Here is a 19666-nt window from a genome sequence, read left to right as displayed (position 1 = left end):
CAGCACCTGTAACTAAGCCTTGGCAAAGACAGAATCAAAAGGGGATTGTCTACTATAAAATGTATGTCCAGCTCTGAAATACAGTAGGTAAAAATCATTCTCTTTTAGATTTTGCCCTCTTTATAGCTGTAGATACTTAGTCCTTTCACTAGAGGAGATTAACCAAAAGTGCTTGGGGTAAGTATTTTGGGAAAGCTCTTACTCAGGCCATGTGCTAACTGCGTCAGGATCTGAACACAACTTCGTTCAAGCAGATATGCCAATTGGCAGCACTTCTGCCTCTCTCTTAAGAAATGTGTCTCATCCTTCTTCCAGGATTCCAACCTTACGATACACACGGATAACCCAGACCTAACGCCATGTTTCCAGAACACCATCCTGGCTTGGATCCCCAGCATCTACCTCTGGAGTGCCTTACCTTTTTACCTTCTCTACCTGAAGCACAACAAACGAGGGTACATCGTGCTGTCCATGCTGAGCAGGTTCAAGACGGTGAGAGCTCTTTGCAGTGCCCCACACACCACGTAGACTTCATTTTTATTAGCTCAGCATCCAAGGAATTGCTGCAGTAGGGTTTAAACCAGTTTCCCCCTGATTTATCATGTTGAAGAGCTTGCTCATAGGAACAGTTTGCATACACATCTCTGAGGAAGGAAGTCCACCTTTCTCAGTCGAGGGAAGAATTGATTGCTGTACCTTGAACAGTCCCCCTTTGTGAGCCAAAACTGTGCTGCTTCACCCTTAAGTAATGTTTAAACCACTGAAAGCTGCAGACAAAGATGTTAAGGTAGGTCTTGTGGGAATTGTATCTTTTTTGTGCAATTACTTTCATGAGAAGGGTTTTTTCAAGCCGCTCTCCCCATGAAATAGCAACATGATTTCATCTGCACCTTGTGCTAAAAGGTTTTTCTGGTGTCAGCAGCCCCTCAGGTCTGTGAGTGGTTGGGTCTAATAAAAGCAAGAAAGTTGCTTTCCATAGGCGTTTAAATAACTTGGGTTATTTCTGGAGAAAAACACCAGGCTTCTGCTTCAGGGCATGTCTGCCTCTACTCTGGATGCTGCCTGTGTTTCCAGTAAAAAATAAATAGGGGAAGAAATCCAGGCAAATACAATAATCTTTCTACTGGTTGTGATTGGAAATCCCTCAGAAAACAGTTGAGATGAGATCCTTGGATTGAGTGCGGCGGGACAGTTCAGCTGAGCAGTGCTGTGATTGTGTTTACACAGGTTTGTTTTGCTGGGAATCTGGGAATCAGAATGGGTTGGTTTTTTTAGCTCTCTGACCACCCCTGTAGAGGAGTTTACCAAATGTCGTTTCTGTTTGCCTCCTCTCAGCTGTTTGGTGTCCTGCTGTGGTGTGTGAGCTGGGCAGATCTCTTCTACTCCTTCCACGAGCTCCTGCAAAACAGAACCCCTCCACCAGTCTATTTTGTAACTCCACTAGTCGTTGGCATCACTGTGGTTCGTAGCTGTTTCTGTTCACTATGACCAGTATGAATAACTTTTTCTTAGACAGATGAAGGAGCCCCTTTGCCTTCATTGCCTTATCTGGACCTCTTTTAACTGCATTATTAGTATTTGTATCACTGAATCAAGTTTTTCTACTGAAAAGGCTGGATTACAGATCTCTCTCTCTCAAGTATAATCAGCTTTGTAAATTAAAATATTTGTAATGGAGAGATTGTTCTGCCTTCCAGCCTGCTTTCACCTGTTTATCCGGGCTTGTGATCCAGGACTGGAGAGAATTTGAGTAGGACTTTGCCTAAATAGAGAGATACAAATAGAGCATGGTTTGTGCATTGTTTAATATAGTATTGGACTTTGTAAAGCTGCATCTGTTATCTGGTGGTTGTTCCTCCGTTAAGCAAAACAAGTTGGCTTTGGCTAGGATGACAAACAGGCTTGTGGCTGTTGTATGAAAAATAAAGCAGTAAAATTTGCCCATTAAGTTTTTTAATTCCCTTGGTTAATTTTTTTAAAAAATATCATTTTCTAGACAAGTCATGATGGTCTGTCTGGATCGGAGAAGTGGCAGCTCCTGCATTTGTTTAAAATATTTGTAGCTAATATTTAATTGTTCCCAGCCCTATGTGCAAAGGTTTAAAAATTGAATTCTGAAGCTGAGGCTCTGAAAACACGAAAACAAATTATTTCAGTGTTATTTGCTCCTCTCCTTACATGATAGAGGTTTTGCCATTGATTTCTGTGAAGTCATGATGGGGCTTATTTCAGAAAGGTCCTGCTGTTCTGCTGTCCTTCCAGTCAATGGTGGCTCTAAGAACTGCCAACTGAGAGTGCAAAGAAGGGTAGCACTGGGATGGGGTTGTGTTCATGTGTTCCTGTATTTACTTTTACAGCTCTTAGCCACACTGCTTATCCAGTACGAAAGGCTGAGAGGAATTCAGTCCTCTGGAGTGCTCATTATCTTCTGGTTTTTGTCTGTGCTTTGTGCCGTGGGGCCCTTCCGGTCAAAGATCATGACTACAACAGCACAGGTAACAAGCTATCCTTGTTAGCACTTGGAGAGTAGGAAATGTAGCATCCACATCTGTGTGAAAAGAATGAATTACCTGAGTTTGGAGTCAGATCTGAGCCCAGGTTTTGCGAGAGAGAGAAAGAGAGAGAGAGAGAGAGAGAGAGAGGAGTTTGGTTTTGTTGTTTTGGCTCAGACTTGTGTAACTAGAAGGGAACTGGATGTCTCAGACAATGTCAAAAAGCAGATTTTTCTTAGCCCAGGGCTATACTGGTAACCTGATGGACAGAAGAGAGCAATACCAACACTGTGTATAAAGAGGAAATTAGTATATGTGAACACATTCCTGTCTTTTTTTGACTCTTTCCCTTTTGCAGCCTTTTCCTTAAATGGGCAAGGGTATTAATCTGAGAGGACACATTTTAATATGTTAGGTTCCTTTTTTACTTAAGCAGCTTGGCCACATTAGACAGCTCCATGGGCTTCCTTGTGTCAGTGCCTGATGTGCTGAGGACAGCGTTTTGACTCCACTGGGGCTGGAAATAGAGAGAAAGTTGGGGGGAGAGGAAAGAAATCTGGGCTGTTAAGATTCCTGTTTGAAAACATAGCAGGTTCTCCCAATGTAAGAAACTTGTTGAGTTTTTCACAGAAACATGTTTCACTAAGTAGGACAAGGCAGATTGCTCCAGTGATTAAATCATCAAAGCCTGGGAGAGAAAAAAGAGTGCTTGGAAAACATTAAGATGATCACTTCTCCTCAGTGAAATCAGTGTTGATTCTGTTTGGTAATTTCTTGGTTTTATTCTTGCTTCTTTGTAATATTAGCAGCATTATCCTGTTAGCAAGGATTTTCTTGTAGCAGGCTGTTGTAAATATTCCAGCAGAGATTGAATTAAACCTTAACTGAGAGCCTGGTAGAACTTTGTCAGATAATAGCTGCAATCTGGTGAGACTGTTTCAAACACCATTTAGAGGCAGCTTTAATAAGTGAAAATATTGGACTATCAATGTTGAATCCATAATCATCTTGAAATTTTGGGTGCAGAGCCTTAGAACAAGTAGGGGTAACGTTTCTCCTCCTCTGACTGCCCAGAACCAAATATTCCTTCTCTTGCACTTAAGGTTTGAACATTTTAAGTGAACAGTGGGACTGTTCAGAACGGTATTAGGGCATAAAGGAGCTGTATAAAGGACATATCCTTGCAGCAAGAAGTTTTAAGTAAACTGCAGACTCATGATTAGGAAAGGAAATCTCTCTAGAGCAGATGGAACTCCTATTATGCAATGCAGTGGGTTTTCTGCAGCTTCTTCTGAAAGTATTTGGCACTCACTGCTTTGTCAGTGACAAGATATTGAAGTAAAAGGATGTTCTCTGTTCTGGGTTGACAGTTCCTATGCTTAAGACACAATCGTGCGAGAACCCCCAGAGGTAATTCAAAAGGATATTATGTAGACCTGATTCCAGAGGGTGTCTGCATGCAGTGAGGATGTATAAGCACTTTGAACTTGACATGATTTAATGAAAAGCTTGGAGATAAGCATGTTCTTAGGCACTTGTCAGGGTATGAGCATACTTTTGTGACATAATTCCTGCTAGGAGCTGCTTTACTGTATTTAACTGTAAAGGAAGAAAGGAATTGCCAAAAGAAGCAGTGGAAAAGGAGAGAGAGAGAGAGAGAGAGAGTATGGGGAACTTGGAAGTGCGATAAAACAATCATTCACAGTGTTTCTTTTTCCTCTAGGGCCATGTAAATGAAAGGTTCAGGTTTACCACATTTTACATCTACTTTGCTTTGATAATCATTGAGTTGATACTTTCATGTTTTAAAGAGAAGCCTCCATTTTTTTCCCCTGTTAATATAAATGCTGTAAGTATTTTTTCACTTTGCTTTATTTGGATTTTACAGACTATATGGTGTTTTGAGGATTCCACTGAGAGTACTTGTCATTGAAAGCAGCTTTGGATTGTTATAGAGATGGCAGTACTTAGTGACCCTCTTAAAAAGCACTGGGTATGAAGACTAGTGTTGGGGTTTGGAGTCTTTTTCCATTATCTGTGTCATCAGAAATGGCTTGAAGCTGTGTAGTGAAAGCAGCTCTCCTGCTTGCTGCTTCACAGCAGTGTAAATTATATTTATGAGCACTGAAGTGTAATAATAATTATTTCAGGAGGGTTTTTTGAGGATATGGTGCTCTACTTGCTTAACATTCATCTCGAGCTAGCAAAAGTCTATGAAGTTTGTCTTAATAATGAGTTCTATATGTGTTGAGAACAGATATGGAAAAACATTAATAACAAAAGATATTAGTAGTGTCACAGGTTAAATTTCCTCTCCAATTCAAAAATAGTCCCTATAATTGGATTTATGTTTGAACCAAGCTGAGAGAGAAGTTGAGCTCATGCCCTAAAATGAACATCTCTGAAACTGTAGAATGACATTTCACTTCATAGGTGTCATTTAAAGGCAGCGTATGAAGCAATTTTTAGGTATAAAAGGAGTTCAGGGTGGGAAATGGGAAATGAAAGAAATCAATTTTATGTCTCATTAGGACATAGGTATGTACATGTAATATACCATACAATATGCCAAAAATTATCAAAATAGACTGGTGTCATGTTAAATAGTAAATGTCTTGCTTTATTTATTTTCATTTTTCCCCCCCATAAATTCATTATAGAATCCATGTCCAGAGTTAAATTCAGGCTTCCTGTCACGATTGACATTTTGGTGGTTTACCAGGTGAGTTTTTTCTTCAAGCTGTTGGACAGCTGACAAACCCAAAACCTGCTTGTGATCTGTGTTGCACAAAGTGAGCAGCACAGAGATTTTCCTTCTGTGAGTAGTTGATGTTGGATGCTCTTTCATCCACAATAGCATCAGCACTTTGAGAGTTTGCCTTTTTAGAAACACAGAGCCCAAACTTTTTCTCTGCAAGCTACGGCAGCAACAGTATAAAGACAAATAGGATATGCAGCCTGGCTGTGCTCAACACATGCAGGAATATAATTTAAACCAAGATGTAGCTCTGTGCTCCACAAGATAAATTGTGGCAGCCTTTCACCCAGCTGAGGGTGCATTTTTTTTCCTGCTGAGGTTCACGGGTGAGTACTTTTTTATAAGGACATTTTCTGTGCAAAAGGGAAGGTAAACTGGGTTATGTGTATAAATTATTGCTGCCAATTAAGGTCCCAGACAAAAGGTATGTGTATCAAAGATGCAAATTTGAGATTGGGCCTGCTACTCCATGATAAAGAAGTGGAACAGCTACCAAAGGTCATGTTAAGACCCTGTTTTTCCACAGTGGTTGAGATCTTCATTCTTCCACCCATGCAATTTTATTGTCCTGGTAACAGCCCTGTAAAGTTTTTTTTAGTGAGGGGATGAGAACTTTCTAAACTTCCAGAATGTTCAGCTTCCCACTGAGGTTCTTGGTAGCTAGGATATTTTTATCCCTTGACAAAATTCCCTTTACAGTTGAGGAACTGCAGTTTTCAGAAAAATCTGATTTTCCTTTTACTCCAGTGAGCTCCACTTTTGCATTTTATTCACCTCTGACAGTTATTCCAGATCAACTTTATTATTTTCACTTCTAAAGCTTCACTGTTTCCATTTAATGGCACAATTTCATCCAAATGCTTCTGTTAGTTGGTTTTTGTTGTCCTTTTTTTTCCTGAAGTAGTGTTTTCAATAAAATACATGTAATTAGAAATACATCATGTCCTTTTCTTAATTGCAAACATCAATAAAAGGAACAAAGGGTGATAATTATTCTCCAGTCTCCCTTTCTGTGGAGTATCTTCTTGCTTTTGTTACCTTAATAGTCTTAGAGTTAGTGGCAATGCTTTAAAACTGAAAATTCAGTTTTCCAAACTGAATTGGACTGTTTTTCTCGATATGTGCAGCATGGCAATTCATGGGTACAAAAGGCCTCTGGAAGAGAAAGATTTGTGGTCACTGAATGAGGATGACACTTCAAAAACTATCGTGCAACAGCTGAGTAAAGAGTGGGACAGAGAAAAAGCAGAGTGCGAACAGTAAGTACACGAACAAGTCTGCAAAGTTGAGAGATTGGTCTGAGTCCTTTCAACACTCTTAAGTTGCTCATCCGTGAAAAAGAGCCAACTAAAAATGCACCTGCCACTTCAGCCTTTCTGTTTTTCACCCATTAATAGGTAAACTTTCTTTTTTAAATATGTCTAGGCAGAGGCAAACAGGAGCCCTGTGGGGCTTGTGTGCCACCAACACACTCTTTAGGTGCTTAAAATCTCCATGGGCAGGTGGTGCAACTTCCCATGTGGAGAAGGGCTGAAGATGTGTGGGAACAAGCTGTTGAGTTGGGTTGTAGAAAATGAACAGCTTTTCACCACTGAGCTGGTAGTTGTCCAACTGCATAATTGCATCCCTCCCAGGTGTGTTGGAGTACAGCTTCTGGGCACAGAAAACAAAAAGAATTTCTCATCGTCTCCATCATGAGTTTTTTGGCCTGGCAGTATTTTTAGCCTTAAGGCTCTCAGCAGTGAGCAAGTCTTCACTTCCCAGCAGTAAAGATAAGAAACTCAAAACATGTGAAAGGCAGGAGGGGAAGAGACATCCCACTTTATTGCTGAGACCTACTGCTGTTGCCTAGAAAAGTAGCAGCAAAATTGTCCTCGTATCTGATGGAAATGGGTTATGGGTGAGAACTTGTATACAGTTATACCCCTGCTTGAGAGTATTTCCTTCTTATTGCATGTTCTGTCCTAATCCAATCTTAAAAAATTATCTATTGTGCAACTCTATTTTCTTCTCCCACTGTTTGGTGTCCAAAATGTTTCCAAGCAAATAGATGTGATAATAGTGTGTTTCAAATGAAAAATGTCAATAAGGAGAAGGCCTGTGCTTCCATTTCCTTTCATTGTGGAGATTTCTTTTCCATGTGGAAGCTTTCCTCTTTTCTCTTTTGTGCATGTCCTTGCCAAATTGTAAAGACCCTATTATTTGATAATATTAGGAGAGACTTGTAATTTTCTTGGCAAGGCTAAATATGATGTGGAGAGTTCCATTTTGCAGCTAAAATTTGAAATATTTCCAGCAGTTCACCAGCAGCTGTCCACTAACGCTATGCATGGATATGTTATAGTTCTACTTCAGGGTTTATTTTCAGGGGTTTTTTTCATTGTCTTAATGTCTCTATTTTTCTGGTGTTGAATAATGTGCATAGTCTGGGTTCTGGTCTTTTTGCACAGACATAAATCTTACTCCTCAGGCTGTTTTATGGTAAGAGCACAGCCATCATGCAGGAGTGCATGGGGTCCAGGAAAACTTTTACTAGGAAACCAGAAACTGTGCCTGGAGTTTTCTCTGGGGATTCATTGCATTTTGGAAACTATTCATATAAACTGTGGCCAATTGGCAGTAAATTTAGCCATAAATTATGAGTCATATTTAGCTCAGGTAAAATTTTGTGGCAACTGTATTAATGATTCTAAGATGGGGAAAAGAGCAAAAACAAAGCAAATCACTGTACTCCAAATTGCTGTGCTTCATGGAACTCTAAAAGCTATGCTTATTCTTCAGTTATAAGTAGATATTCTCTATTACTTCCTGTCAAATAACATTAGTGGTAGTTGCTTGAGAGATATTATAAATACTTCTTTTTTTCCTTTCAACTCTCATTAAATCTGCTCTGAGCAAGCTTTTATGACATTAAAAATGCTGTGTCAATTTGTACACGTTGAAAATGTGATGAAAAGTATTTGTAGTGTACATAGTAGTAATTTATTTTAAAAAACTTAATCAGTTGCAGCTCTGACATAGCTAAAGCTTTAAACTTGTTTTGTGGTAATGGTTATCACATTTCTGTTGCTCCCAAACCTTTTTTTGCTTCACTCCTGTCTTGTGAGTTACTGTTAAATAATTGCTAAAAATTCATTTGTTTCTAGTAAGTTACAGGAGACACCAGCATGGATTTAAAATGTTACTATAGATAATAAAACACACAAAAAGTATTTTTCCTTTCTTTTGCTCTCTTTGCTTATATGGCTGAAGTTTCTACTCACTTGCTTTACTGATAAGTGCAGTTTCTTCTGAGAAAGTTAGAGCTATGCTGGATGGAGAAGAGAGAGCTGGAATGCATTTTCCCTCATTTTTAGTTAGCTTTTGATTTTAGAGACTGTCCTTATGAAGACATATTGAAGATGCAGGGCCGTATCAGCACCAGTGAGAAACTGTGTGTTTTCCCATGAGATAAATCAGCACCTATTATCTGCCCTGCTGTAAATAATGGCAACCAGACACATGCTCTTTGCTTTGATTAAAAGCTGGGTGTGAGCAGTCCCACACACTGCTGCAAACCTGACCTCACCTAACTGCAGGTAGTAAACACTAAAAGTGCATTTTCTCTCTTTGGGACTCTTAGCTGCAAGAGAACCATTTGCTATTAGCTCAGTGTAATAAACATTTTTAATAGCACAAAGTCAGGGGCAAGTAATCTTGTTTCTTCAAATCCTTCAATGAGTTTAACAGTCTGGTTGCCAGAAAAACAAGGCTTTTCTCATAAACTCTCCAGGTTTGATCTGGAAGACAAAGACAACACTGTTTGTTCTTGTCTGGGGAGAAAAAAATAAATTGACTGGTTTAGGTTCTCCCCCTGCCCTCTAGCTTTATTGCAAAGATGTTGGGATTTGCAAATGGCTTTTTCTGAAAGATGTGGGCAAGTTTATACATGTGGACTGTTAGCCTCAGTGATCACAGTGAATGCTTGCAAGCTGTTGGAATGATTGGACTCTGCAGTTGGCCAGCTCCAAAAAATCTGCACAGTCTTTATAAAAAATCATAAATTCAACCTCACTTGGTAGTACTTACAAATTATTTTTCAAATGCCTTGTGGTAAATATTCTAGGGTGTCTTTTCCATCTGTTTTTTCTTGTAGAGCTTATGTGCCTCAGATTAATTTCCTTCTCCTTGTTCCACCTGGACTTAACTTTCCTGTCAGACATTCAGGAAATTTTTTGCTAGTCCCATAGCCCCCAGGAAACAACAGGAATTTGATATTTTCTGGTAGAAGAGTTGCCAGGCTGATGTTTGAGAGCAATTCATGGAGGAAATAATTTCCCAGAGTTGATGGGCAACAGAAGTCCCTTTGCTGATGGGCAACAGAAGTCAGGCCCCTAAACCCCAAAGGGTCTTCTTCAAAACCCGCCTGGAGCCCTCGAGAGCAGTTTGGGCATGTTGGGCCCATTTTTCATCAGTCTAAAAAAGTACTCGTGGAAGAGTCGCTTTTGTTAGCTTATTTGGCAGTGGGAGAGAGGCAAAAAGTACAAAAGGAATCCCAGAATCCTGGAATCATTAAGATTGGAAAAATCCCTATGATTATTGAGTCCAATGGTTAATAAAATGGTTGTAGATAAACAATATTAAATGCCTTAATTGTCAACTGAGTAAAATTTAGGTGCCTAAACCCAAGGTTTCTCTTCTGGAAGAATCTGAACAGCTGTGGTCCAGATCTTGGGGATGGCCCAGCTTTGAAGGTGCTGTGATTTCTACTCAATTTCAAGTTTCCAGAAATGCAAAAGTTTGTATTTTGAGAGTGCTGTGCCTGCTGCAATGCCTGTCACCACAGGGGGATTAATTCTGCTTCTGTGTGATCAATATGGGTACAGGTTTAGCACAACTGCTGATTGAACAATGAACACAGGCTCAGAAGGAGCAGGTGAGGGTGCCTTGTGTGGGATGTCGATAGCACTTCTTTGAGGATTCCTATACAAGAAATTGGAGATCCAAAGTAAATTCTGTCCTCTAAGGAAGTCCAGCCTTCCTCTCCTCCTCCTTTGGGCCTCATTCTCATCTCATGGTGATTGATTTTGTGGCCTGTGGATTGCACCCCTTAAGTACTGCAGAAAAAAAGAAAATAAAACAAGACTCAATTGCACAAGAGTGGCTGATCCTGAGCACACGTTGACGGTGTTGGAAGTCTTGCTGTTGGTCAGTAGCAAAGCAGAGGAGGGTGCAGAATTTGGGGTGCTCCCACAGGGCTGTTCACACAGGACAGAGCCATTCTCATTGTCACTTGTCTCCTGTAATTTGTTTTGTTTCCCTAGGAAAGAGGATGTGTCATACATGAGGAAATTGAACCATGTGCAGAATCATGCTGGTGGCAGCCCAGAGGAAGCAGAAGTCCTGATCAGAGGCAAAAAGCACAAAAGGAAACCTTCCTTTCTCAAGGCTTTGTTGAGGACCTTTGGGCCATACTTCTTAATTGGCTCCTTCTTCAAGCTGATGCAAGACCTGCTCTCTTTCGTCAACCCTCAGCTTTTAAGGTCGGTTTACTCTGTGAGTAGTTTCTATGTGTGATCCCTTTGGATGCTTGGCTTTGGCACAGGGCAATTGTTTTTGAAATAAAGAGTTAGTTTCCCTCACAGTGCCACATGTGTATTCTCCCTCACCTTCCCCCTGCAATGCCATGAGACATGAGTTCTTTGTTGTGGACTCAGCTGTAAATTGGACAAGCTTCACTGGAGTTCGTAAACCTCCCATTGCTGTGGGCAGCTTTCACTTACAAATTACCTGTTGCTCTGTGATTCAGTCCAACGCAATTTTCCCCAATTTCTAAAGGATTAGCTGTGAAATCAAAGTGAAGTATTGCTGGCTGGATCCAGTGGTCTCTGAATATCTGATATCCTCATGTGTGGATGGTGGTTGCAGCTGTGGTGTCACTTGAAGTGCAGATGTTGTCTGATGCTCCAGTATGCGGTGCTCTGGCCACGCTGCTGTCATCTGGGCATCTGGGAAAGGTTTTGGGCCATTTAGATGAGTTCATGTGCTCTTAGTTGTGTTCAGCAATGAGAATGTGAGAGGCACAGTTGCAGTGAATTTCCGTGTGAAAGAAAATTATAGTTCTATTTTAAAAAAAAAGAAAAACAGACAGAGGAAGAGGTCATGAGAGAAGTGGTCTGTCCTCAAATTCTCTTTGTGCGAGGAACACCTCTACCTCCCATCTCCAGAGGGGCCAGTTGCTCAGCCTGATCCATAAAGGAATTTGCACAATCCCCACATTTTTTTTCTTTATTAGTATTTTTCTTAAAGTGAGGAATTCACCAGATAATCATTAGCTAGGAAGAAAGCAATAGTGGAATTACCAGCATTTCTACCTAACAATTATTAATAGAAAAGCACATAGTCCTTTAATGCATGAGGGAGGAATGGAACTTGGGTGGAGGTTACAGGTGGATGTAGAGATAGGAGAAAAGAAGGCTCTGCTCCTATTTGAGTATTTCTTAAAAATAACCGTTGTTCTGAGATCATGTTGTTCTGTGGGTGGTTTGTGATATACCCAGAAATTTGCTAAAAAGAGGGTATGACCAAGTATGGTGACATTTAATAGCTGACAGTCTGTCTTCTCCCAGAGCCCCTGCTGAAGAGGAGGCTGCTGGCTGCCTCCTGAGAACACATTAAGTGTAACCCATTCTGAGAATTTCTCAAATTTGCATGAATTCCTGAATACATTTCAGTGATATCTCAAGGCATATTATGGTGAATTTCTTCTCATGTCTAAATTCCTGCAGTCTGGGAAAATGCCCTCCTGATAGTAAGGGAAGATGAAAAAGCCATGGCTGTCTGGCAGACTGCATGTAAGATAGTTTCATGTTTCTAAAAAGACTGGTGAATCCCTGGGACTACCTGGAAGAGGTTTTCCTGAAGCTGTTCCCTTTTGCAGAATGAATGAATGGAGCAGTGCAGAAATAAAATTTCTCTGGACTGGAAGAAGAAAGATGTAGCAACCTCATGCTTCTACTAGAAGGCTTTGGTTGCCTGATTTGTAGTTTCCAGGTCCATTTTTCTCCTGCTGATTGTTTGAACCATGGAGCCAAATCTCTTTTTCTCCTATATTTTGACAGTTCAGTATTCTGGTCAGTAGGCTGAAATCACAAATGTGATTATTGAGAGGACTGGACGTTGCCATGTGTCACTCTGCTTGTTTGCTGTGTGTCCGTGTGCAGCTCTGGCAGTGAGAGCAGCTGTGAGGAGTAAAAAAGGACTTCTCAATAAAAGCTGCTGTAGCCATCTTAATGGTACCATTTTACAAAAAAAGAGTAGGAGTGAAGGACTCTTTATGCATCCATCCACAAGGATGTCTTTTAATTTAGAGCTTTTTTTGTGGGAAAACACCCCAGGCAGAAGCACTCAGGCTGCTTGAAGAAGATTTGGGTAAGAAGCTGGTTTTGCCTGCCTTGCTGCACTGCCTTACTCTGTCCTATCATTCACCTCTTGCCCTGGGGGCCTGCCTAACAGAGCTCAGACAGTGCGCCATGTGATTAAACCCTGAATCTCAGGGGAAACCAAGAGTTTCTCTTCATATTTCATTTTCAGGCTCATTTACAAATGGACTTTGTCACTGGCAGAGCTGCAGGTTTTGCTGTTGGATCTTTGCAATGTTGTTCGACTGAAATCATAACTCAGCCTTATGTCCTGGAGAGCTGTTTGCTCTTTGTGGTTAGGGAGAGGATGTGGCAGGATGCTGTAGTTGGGAGAAGCTGTGTTATATCCCATTAAATTTGATGCATGGTTTTTAAATTTTTGTTTCTTTTCCCTTTTCCTTCCCTATTCTGCTGACAAACAGTGTTTTAATCGGCTTCATTAAGAACAAAGATGCCCCAGCCTGGTGGGGATTTTTGATTGCAGCTCTGATGTTTATCTGTGCTGTGCTGCAGACACTCATCCTTCACCAGCACTTCCAGTACTGCTTTGTAACTGGGATGAGGATAAGGACTGGGATCACTGGGGTGATATACCGAAAGGTAAGGCTGGAAGCATTCTGTGGGCTGGAACACCAGCCAGGAAAGTGTGCTCAGTTCTCACATATTTTGGGAAGGTTAGGCATGTTGGAGAGGAGTAGCCTCCTGGACTATAAAAGATTGGAGGTTTGGTGAGTTTTTAGGAGTACCTCTTTAATACTTCACAGAATTTTCCCATGAGCAGTAGTGTAATATGGGTGTTCTGGTAGGTTACTAGACATACCAATACTGGCTCACTTCAAATGCAGAAAGAAGAGAGACTTAGATTAGATGTAAGGAAGAAATTTTTTCATGTGAGGGTGGGGAGGACCTGGCACAGGGTGCCCAGAGGAGCTATGGCTGCCCCATTCCTGGAAGTGTCTAAGGCCAGGTTGGATGGGGCTTGGAGCAACCTGGGATAGTGGAAGTTGGCCCTGCCCATCGAAGAGGGGTTGGAACTTTAAATTTCCTTTCCACCCAAATAATTCCACAGTTTGGAAGAGGGATCTAGGAGAAGAACATGTTTATGCTATGAGTGGATCAGACCCAATGAGGTTTTCTTCAGATTGCTATGCACTGCTTGAGCTGGAGATGCTCATAAGCAAAACCATTTCATGAGTGATTGTTCCTTGGCGATCAGGAATGGATGTAGGTGAATTATTTTATACTTTTTGGAGAAGCACATTCTTGGACAGTGTCATTTTGCTAATAATTGAGGATTTGTTCTCCGTGTGTATCAAGATTGTGAATGCATTGACGCTCTCTCCCTTGTCAGTCCTTAGTGATCACAAACTCAGCAAAGCGCTCATCTACTGTTGGAGAAATTGTCAACCTGATGTCAGTGGATGCCCAACGTTTCATGGACCTGATGAATTTCCTGAACATGGTGTGGTCTGCACCACTCCAGATATTTCTAGCTTTGTATTTCCTCTGGCAGGTACAGACATTGTCACAATTTTATTCACAATTCATCTAAATAATGTGCAGGCTTTTTCTTTTTCCTTTTTTTTTTTTTTTTTTTTTGGTGACTTTGACCTGCCACTGTGTTTTTTACCAACTGTAAGTGTTCTGTCCTGTAGTAAAAGGGTGCTGTACACCCTCACGTAATGTCTTAATTATTTTGTTCCGCTGATAGGCCAGATGGGCATTTGAAACACAATGTTCCCTTTGGCTTTCCTCTGTCCTTACTGCAGTTTGATGGGCTCAGTCTTGGACTCTTGTTCCCAGTAGTTGATACAAATGAGAGCTTGAGGGAAGTGGTTTAGAGACCAAACAAAAACCTGGACATAGGAAATACCATGTGTAGAGATTATGTCCTGCTACATAAAGAAGTTTTGTGCAAGTCAATGTCAGACAAATCTCACCTGGAAAAACCATAATTTTTCATTTGCTACATTGTGACATTGTTTAAGGTTTAGTCCAGGTTCAGTTTGAGCACTGGCTTTCAGGCTTGTTTCTGTGCAATTAATGTCTTTTGCTGCATAAAAGAGTAGCACCAACTTAACCATATTGATTTCAACTCAAAAGCCATTAAATTGCAGCAGCTCTGAGTTACTGCTCTCCTGGAAGCTGAGCTCTGGTTGCCAGCAATTTGTATGCTTGTACTCACACTGAGGGTACTGGGGTAATTCCGTAATTACAGTTCCCTTGGTCAGAGAAAAACACAGAGAAAAATTCCTATCACCGATACAACAATAGTTATTGTTGTTGTTGTTATTCTTATTCTTATTCTTATTCCCATTATTCTCATTATTCTTCAAAGTGGTCCCTTATTTTTCTGTCTCCTTGTCACAGTTCCTCTGTGGAATCACAACACTTCACTGGGATAGGTTCAAATTGTCAACATTGATTTCTGTTTCTATCACTTATTGTTCGTTTAGTGCTGACTGTAGGGAACACTTGGGTACAACAACTTACTCTATCTTTTTAAATCAAGACTTTAGGGCCTTCTGTGCTGGCTGGAGTTGCTGTGATGGTCTTACTTATCCCATTTAATTCTGCAATAGCAATAAAAACCAGAGCATTCCAGGTAAGATAGCAGCAAAGAAGGTAATGTTACATGAGTTGGCAGCTGTGCTATGAGAAATGAAGACATCTGGGGTTGTTAATAAGATGCCATTTGCAACAATTTACTTATGAATAAGAATGTACTGATATATTTAATATCTGTATCATATTAGACACTTTTTCCATAGTGAAATGAATGCAATTTAAGTGAAAAAAGCCTTCTGTCATTGAGCCAGTGGCTTCTTCATACCTCTGGAGCAAGCAGTTTATGGGATTAGCAAGAGGTTTCTTAGTCTCCACATCCCTTCACCTGGTATCTTCCTCTAGGAGTATCTAGAGAAAGACAAATAAGCGCTGTTCTTTAAGCTGCAAATGAATGTTTTTAGAGGTGGCAGCTAAAACCTGACAGTTTGAGTTTTATGCTAAAAACCAGTGTTGATGGTCACTGCTACTTAGCTGGGGCAAATTTCACTTTTTATCTTAGGGGGAAATGATCCTTTATTCCTTTCTTTGTAGTCTTAGTTCTTTCTAGTCATGGAAAGCTGAAAAAATACCAATATAACAGTGCCCTCTGGCTTTGTGCTAGAAAAAATCTAATAAGTGGCTTGTGCTATGCAGCCTATCAGACTGTTTAGAAGATTAAAGAAGAAATTGAAAGTCAATCAGAAATTAAAAGTCAATCTTTTGGTGTAAAAAAGGTAAGGACATAAATTAGGACTTTTAAGCACAGCTTTAGTAACGGAGTGATATAATAATATGCCTTAAAGAGACATACAGGCTTTTTAAGTCTCTTGAATGCTGACATGTTAGTAGTAACACTCCTTTTCTCCCTTGCCCATATAAGATGCATAAATTGCTGTGCATATGTGTGTAAATTTTGTCTATAAACTTGAGCAGGGATGTTTTTATTTTAGTAACTGAATGAAACACTGTCTTTTAATACATATGAAAAAAAACCCTAGAAATAGCCACAATTTTCAAGGGATAAGAAATAAAATGTGCAAACAAGGAAGAAAAAAATCTGAAGAAATCAAAGGAAATGATAGGATAGTATTTTTGTGAAGTGGCTGAATCTTTCTTTAAGATGGTTTAAAAATGTAGCTCTTAAGAGTTAAAATGAGTGGAAAGCTTTTGTACTCTGCTTTCCAGGCATTTCCTTTGATTTCTCATGTCTCTGGAGGTAGACTTTAACTTGCACAATAAGCTGATAACAGTCTGGCTTTCTGTAATTACCTTTTACACCCTCTTCAGAAATAGCCTGAGGGCCACCACAGCTGTGATACATATGTTGAAAACTCCCCTGTAGTCTGGGCTGTGACTCTGTCTCCTGTGTTTACCAATAACCCAGGTGGAACAAATGCGATACAAAGACTCCCGCATTAAATTAATGAACGAGATCCTGGGTGGCATCAAGGTGCTGAAGCTCTATGCTTGGGAACCATCCTTTTCAGAAAAGGTCCTGGAGATACGGAAGAATGAACTGAAAATTTTGAAAAAATCTGCTTATCTCAACTCTTTGTCCACCTTTGCCTGGATCAGCGCTCCCTTCCTGGTAAATTAAATTTGCATGCCTCTCTAAGCTGTACAAGTGTACCCTTGAAGGATAAGCCTGAGGCTTTCTGCTTGCTAATGTACATAGACATAAAATGTAAAGTTTTTGAAGAAATTATTCACATGCTTTGATACAGAGTTCCCTGTTCTCGAGAGCCCTTTTGTTAATCAGTATTAAAGTGTTTTGTGATAAAGCCTGCCAGTGAAAGCTGGGAATAGCTGTCACAGGAGAATTTCCAACCACTTCAAAGTATTTCCCATAACAAATTAAAACTAGAATTTGAAACCTCAGAGAGAACTGTGAATAGCAAAATAGCAAAAGAATCTTTAATTGAGTCAGTCAGGACAACGTCTGTCTTTAGCTCTCATTTCTACCTTCATGTTGCAGTGCTCTGCTTGTTTTAGTGAAAGAGGGAGTTGTTAAATTATTCTACAGCTCAAAAAAGATTTAATGTGAAAACTGAAGCCCAAATGATAATGTTACCAAATCTGAAATGCATTTTCCTCAATTTTGTCTTTTCCTCTATTTTCTACTTCAGTGGACTGTGATCCCTTTTGCAGAAAGGGTTTTGGTGAATAAAACCATTCAGATAAATCCATGGTCAATACTATTCCCAGCCAACTTTTCTTGAAATCTAAGGCCCAGCCCTGCAGGAATGATCTGATCAGCCTGAAGGTTCTGTCCCTTTCATAGTTCCTTAAAGTCATTGCATTTCCTTCAGTGCACATTCCTGTTCTTGCTCAGTGTGAGTTTGCTGCACAGGATGAATCTTCCACAGTGGATGGTCCCTGTTATACAGCAAACCAGCAAATAACTTGGATTTCACTTCCTTCTCTACTGATTAGTGAATCTCGTTTGCTTGGCCTGCAGTTTACAATGGGAAAATTTGCTTGGGTGGAGCTGGAGAAACCACAACCCGATAACAGCTGTTCCTTTTTATTTACCCAAGTCCTGTAGTTCACCTCTTGAAACTCTCAGTTCAACAGAATGTAGCCACTAGAAACCTGACAAGTCTTTCATTTTGTGAGCTCTTTTTCTGTACCTACTTGTCCATAGGACTTGACATTTTTAAAGCATCTTGGAAAGGTCAGAAACAAGGAATTTTCCCAGTTTTGTGCTTGGTACTTTTACTTCCAAGATGCCTATCAGGATTGAGTACTTTAAAAATGTCAGAATATACCAGACATCTTGCAGTAAACTCCCTTTCTGGCTTTCAGGTAGCATTGACAACATTTGCTGTGTATGTCTCTGTGGATGAGAAGAACATCCTGGATGCAGAAAAGGCTTTTGTCTCACTGTCCTTGTTCAATCTCTTGAAGTTTCCCCTCAGTATGCTTCCACAAGTCATTAGCAACATTGCACAGGTACGGAGTTCCCCGAGCGCAGGTTGCTCTGAAAAACTTGAACTGAAAGAACATATCCTTGATTTCTGGAATGCAGAGATCCCTTGCATCTGCCTGTTAGCTGCTTTTCCTTTTAATATCCTTTCCTGCTGTTCTGCATTGGAAAGCCTGACATCTTCTGAGTGAGCCTGTGTGACTTTTGCTTTTCTCTGATAAACTCAGCTTGGTGTGAGAAATTTCACAGTTAAAATCTTGAATCTCAGCATAAGACTCATTGCATGGGAAGAATGACTCACTGTTCAGGAAGCCCATGGGGGGAAGCTCAAGGCATTATGCATATGCTTTCTTTTTCAGTAGTAAGAGTGTTAAGACCTCATTAAAAGAATGATGAAATAATGCCACATTCTTTTCCTAGACAAGCGTTTCCCTAAAGAGAATTCAGCAGTTTCTGAGTCATGATGAACTTAATCCAAATTGTGTGGAAACAAAAGTGATTGCACCAGGTAAAGATGCTGATATTTTTCTTAACTATGCAAATGCAGCAGACTTACCTCTCTTGGGCTGGTTGAGCTATGAAAAAAGCAAAAAAGAAAATAACAGTGGTAATCTTGGCTTTAAAAAAAGGGAAGAATCTGCTGCTCTGAAAAGTGTTTGGTGTTCAGGCTGTGTGGAAATCAGAAAAGTTTCTGGCCATATTTCTGAGCTGGTTGGGCCTGAGTTTGCATCTGCAGTGTACCAGATGCTAACAGCACTGAACATGGAGTGCATCTGCTGACTATGGACAGCAAGACTTGTTCAAACCTTTCACACTGCACAAATGCTCAAGAACTTTGGGAACACTTTTGATTACTTCTGTTCAAAACAGAAGTAGCCCCAAAAAGTTGAGCAAGCTAGGTGTGGCAAGCAAAAAGCTGCGGAGTGTCAAAGTTAATCTGATAAATCAAAGTAAACAGCATGCAGTGATCTCCTACTGATTTGAAAAGAGTTTCTGAAGTAAAGTTGCGGTTATGCTGAGCAGCACATGTTGGGAGCAGCCCCACCAGGGCAGGGTGAAGCAGGGCATCTTTTCAGCTCCTTAGAGCTGTCAGGTCACAGTCTATAGCTGAAATGACAGTCAGTTATTTTCATGATGAAGAAACCTGTGCTTCCCATGTGCATGAGACTGTGCTTCCCATGCCAGCAGAAAAGGGAAGTGCTGTGTGTGTAAATAAAGATCCCTCTGTCAGCCTGTTCTCAGTTGTGCTGTTGTGAGTAACACATTTCCTGCCCCTCTTGTTGTTGTGTTTTTGCCACACAGGCAATGCCATCAGTGTAAGAAATGCGACGTTCAGCTGGGGAAAGGAGCTTAAGCCAACACTGAAAGAGTAAGATTTCTTTGTGCAGTTGCACTACAATACCTACCTGGTCTCTGGCTCTTGAGAGGTCTGTTTGAAAGGTGGCTAGTAAAAACTATGCATCACATGTCAGCATCTCTTTGCCTTTAACATGGAGCTTGTGCCTCATAGTCTTTAAGCTTTATAGAACAGAGCTGTAAGGCT

The 19666-nt window shown here is 40.4% G+C and overlaps 1 protein-coding gene across 1 annotated transcript in view; it reads left to right on the top strand.

Annotated features, from left to right (window-relative positions):
• ABCC3 (ATP binding cassette subfamily C member 3) overlaps positions 1-19666 on the top strand; it is a 48190-nt gene that overhangs the window by 12765 nt on the left and 15759 nt on the right. The window contains exons 2-15 of the mRNA XM_084218385.1: positions 316-492; positions 1336-1461; positions 2358-2495; positions 4216-4341; positions 5153-5214; positions 6378-6509; positions 10554-10772; positions 13073-13250; positions 14002-14163; positions 15163-15255; positions 16582-16785; positions 18003-18149; positions 18544-18631; positions 19426-19492. Coding sequence (XP_084074511.1) covers positions 316-492; positions 1336-1461; positions 2358-2495; positions 4216-4341; positions 5153-5214; positions 6378-6509; positions 10554-10772; positions 13073-13250; positions 14002-14163; positions 15163-15255; positions 16582-16785; positions 18003-18149; positions 18544-18631; positions 19426-19492 — 1919 coding nt within the window. The remainder of the gene's footprint in view (positions 1-315; positions 493-1335; positions 1462-2357; positions 2496-4215; positions 4342-5152; positions 5215-6377; positions 6510-10553; positions 10773-13072; positions 13251-14001; positions 14164-15162; positions 15256-16581; positions 16786-18002; positions 18150-18543; positions 18632-19425; positions 19493-19666) is intronic.

The sequence above is a fragment of the Fringilla coelebs genome (assembly GCF_963513975.1).
Source record: "Fringilla coelebs genome assembly, chromosome: 19".
NCBI lineage: Eukaryota > Metazoa > Chordata > Aves > Passeriformes > Fringillidae > Fringilla > Fringilla coelebs.
This window is presented reverse-complemented; position numbering and strand designations above follow the sequence as displayed.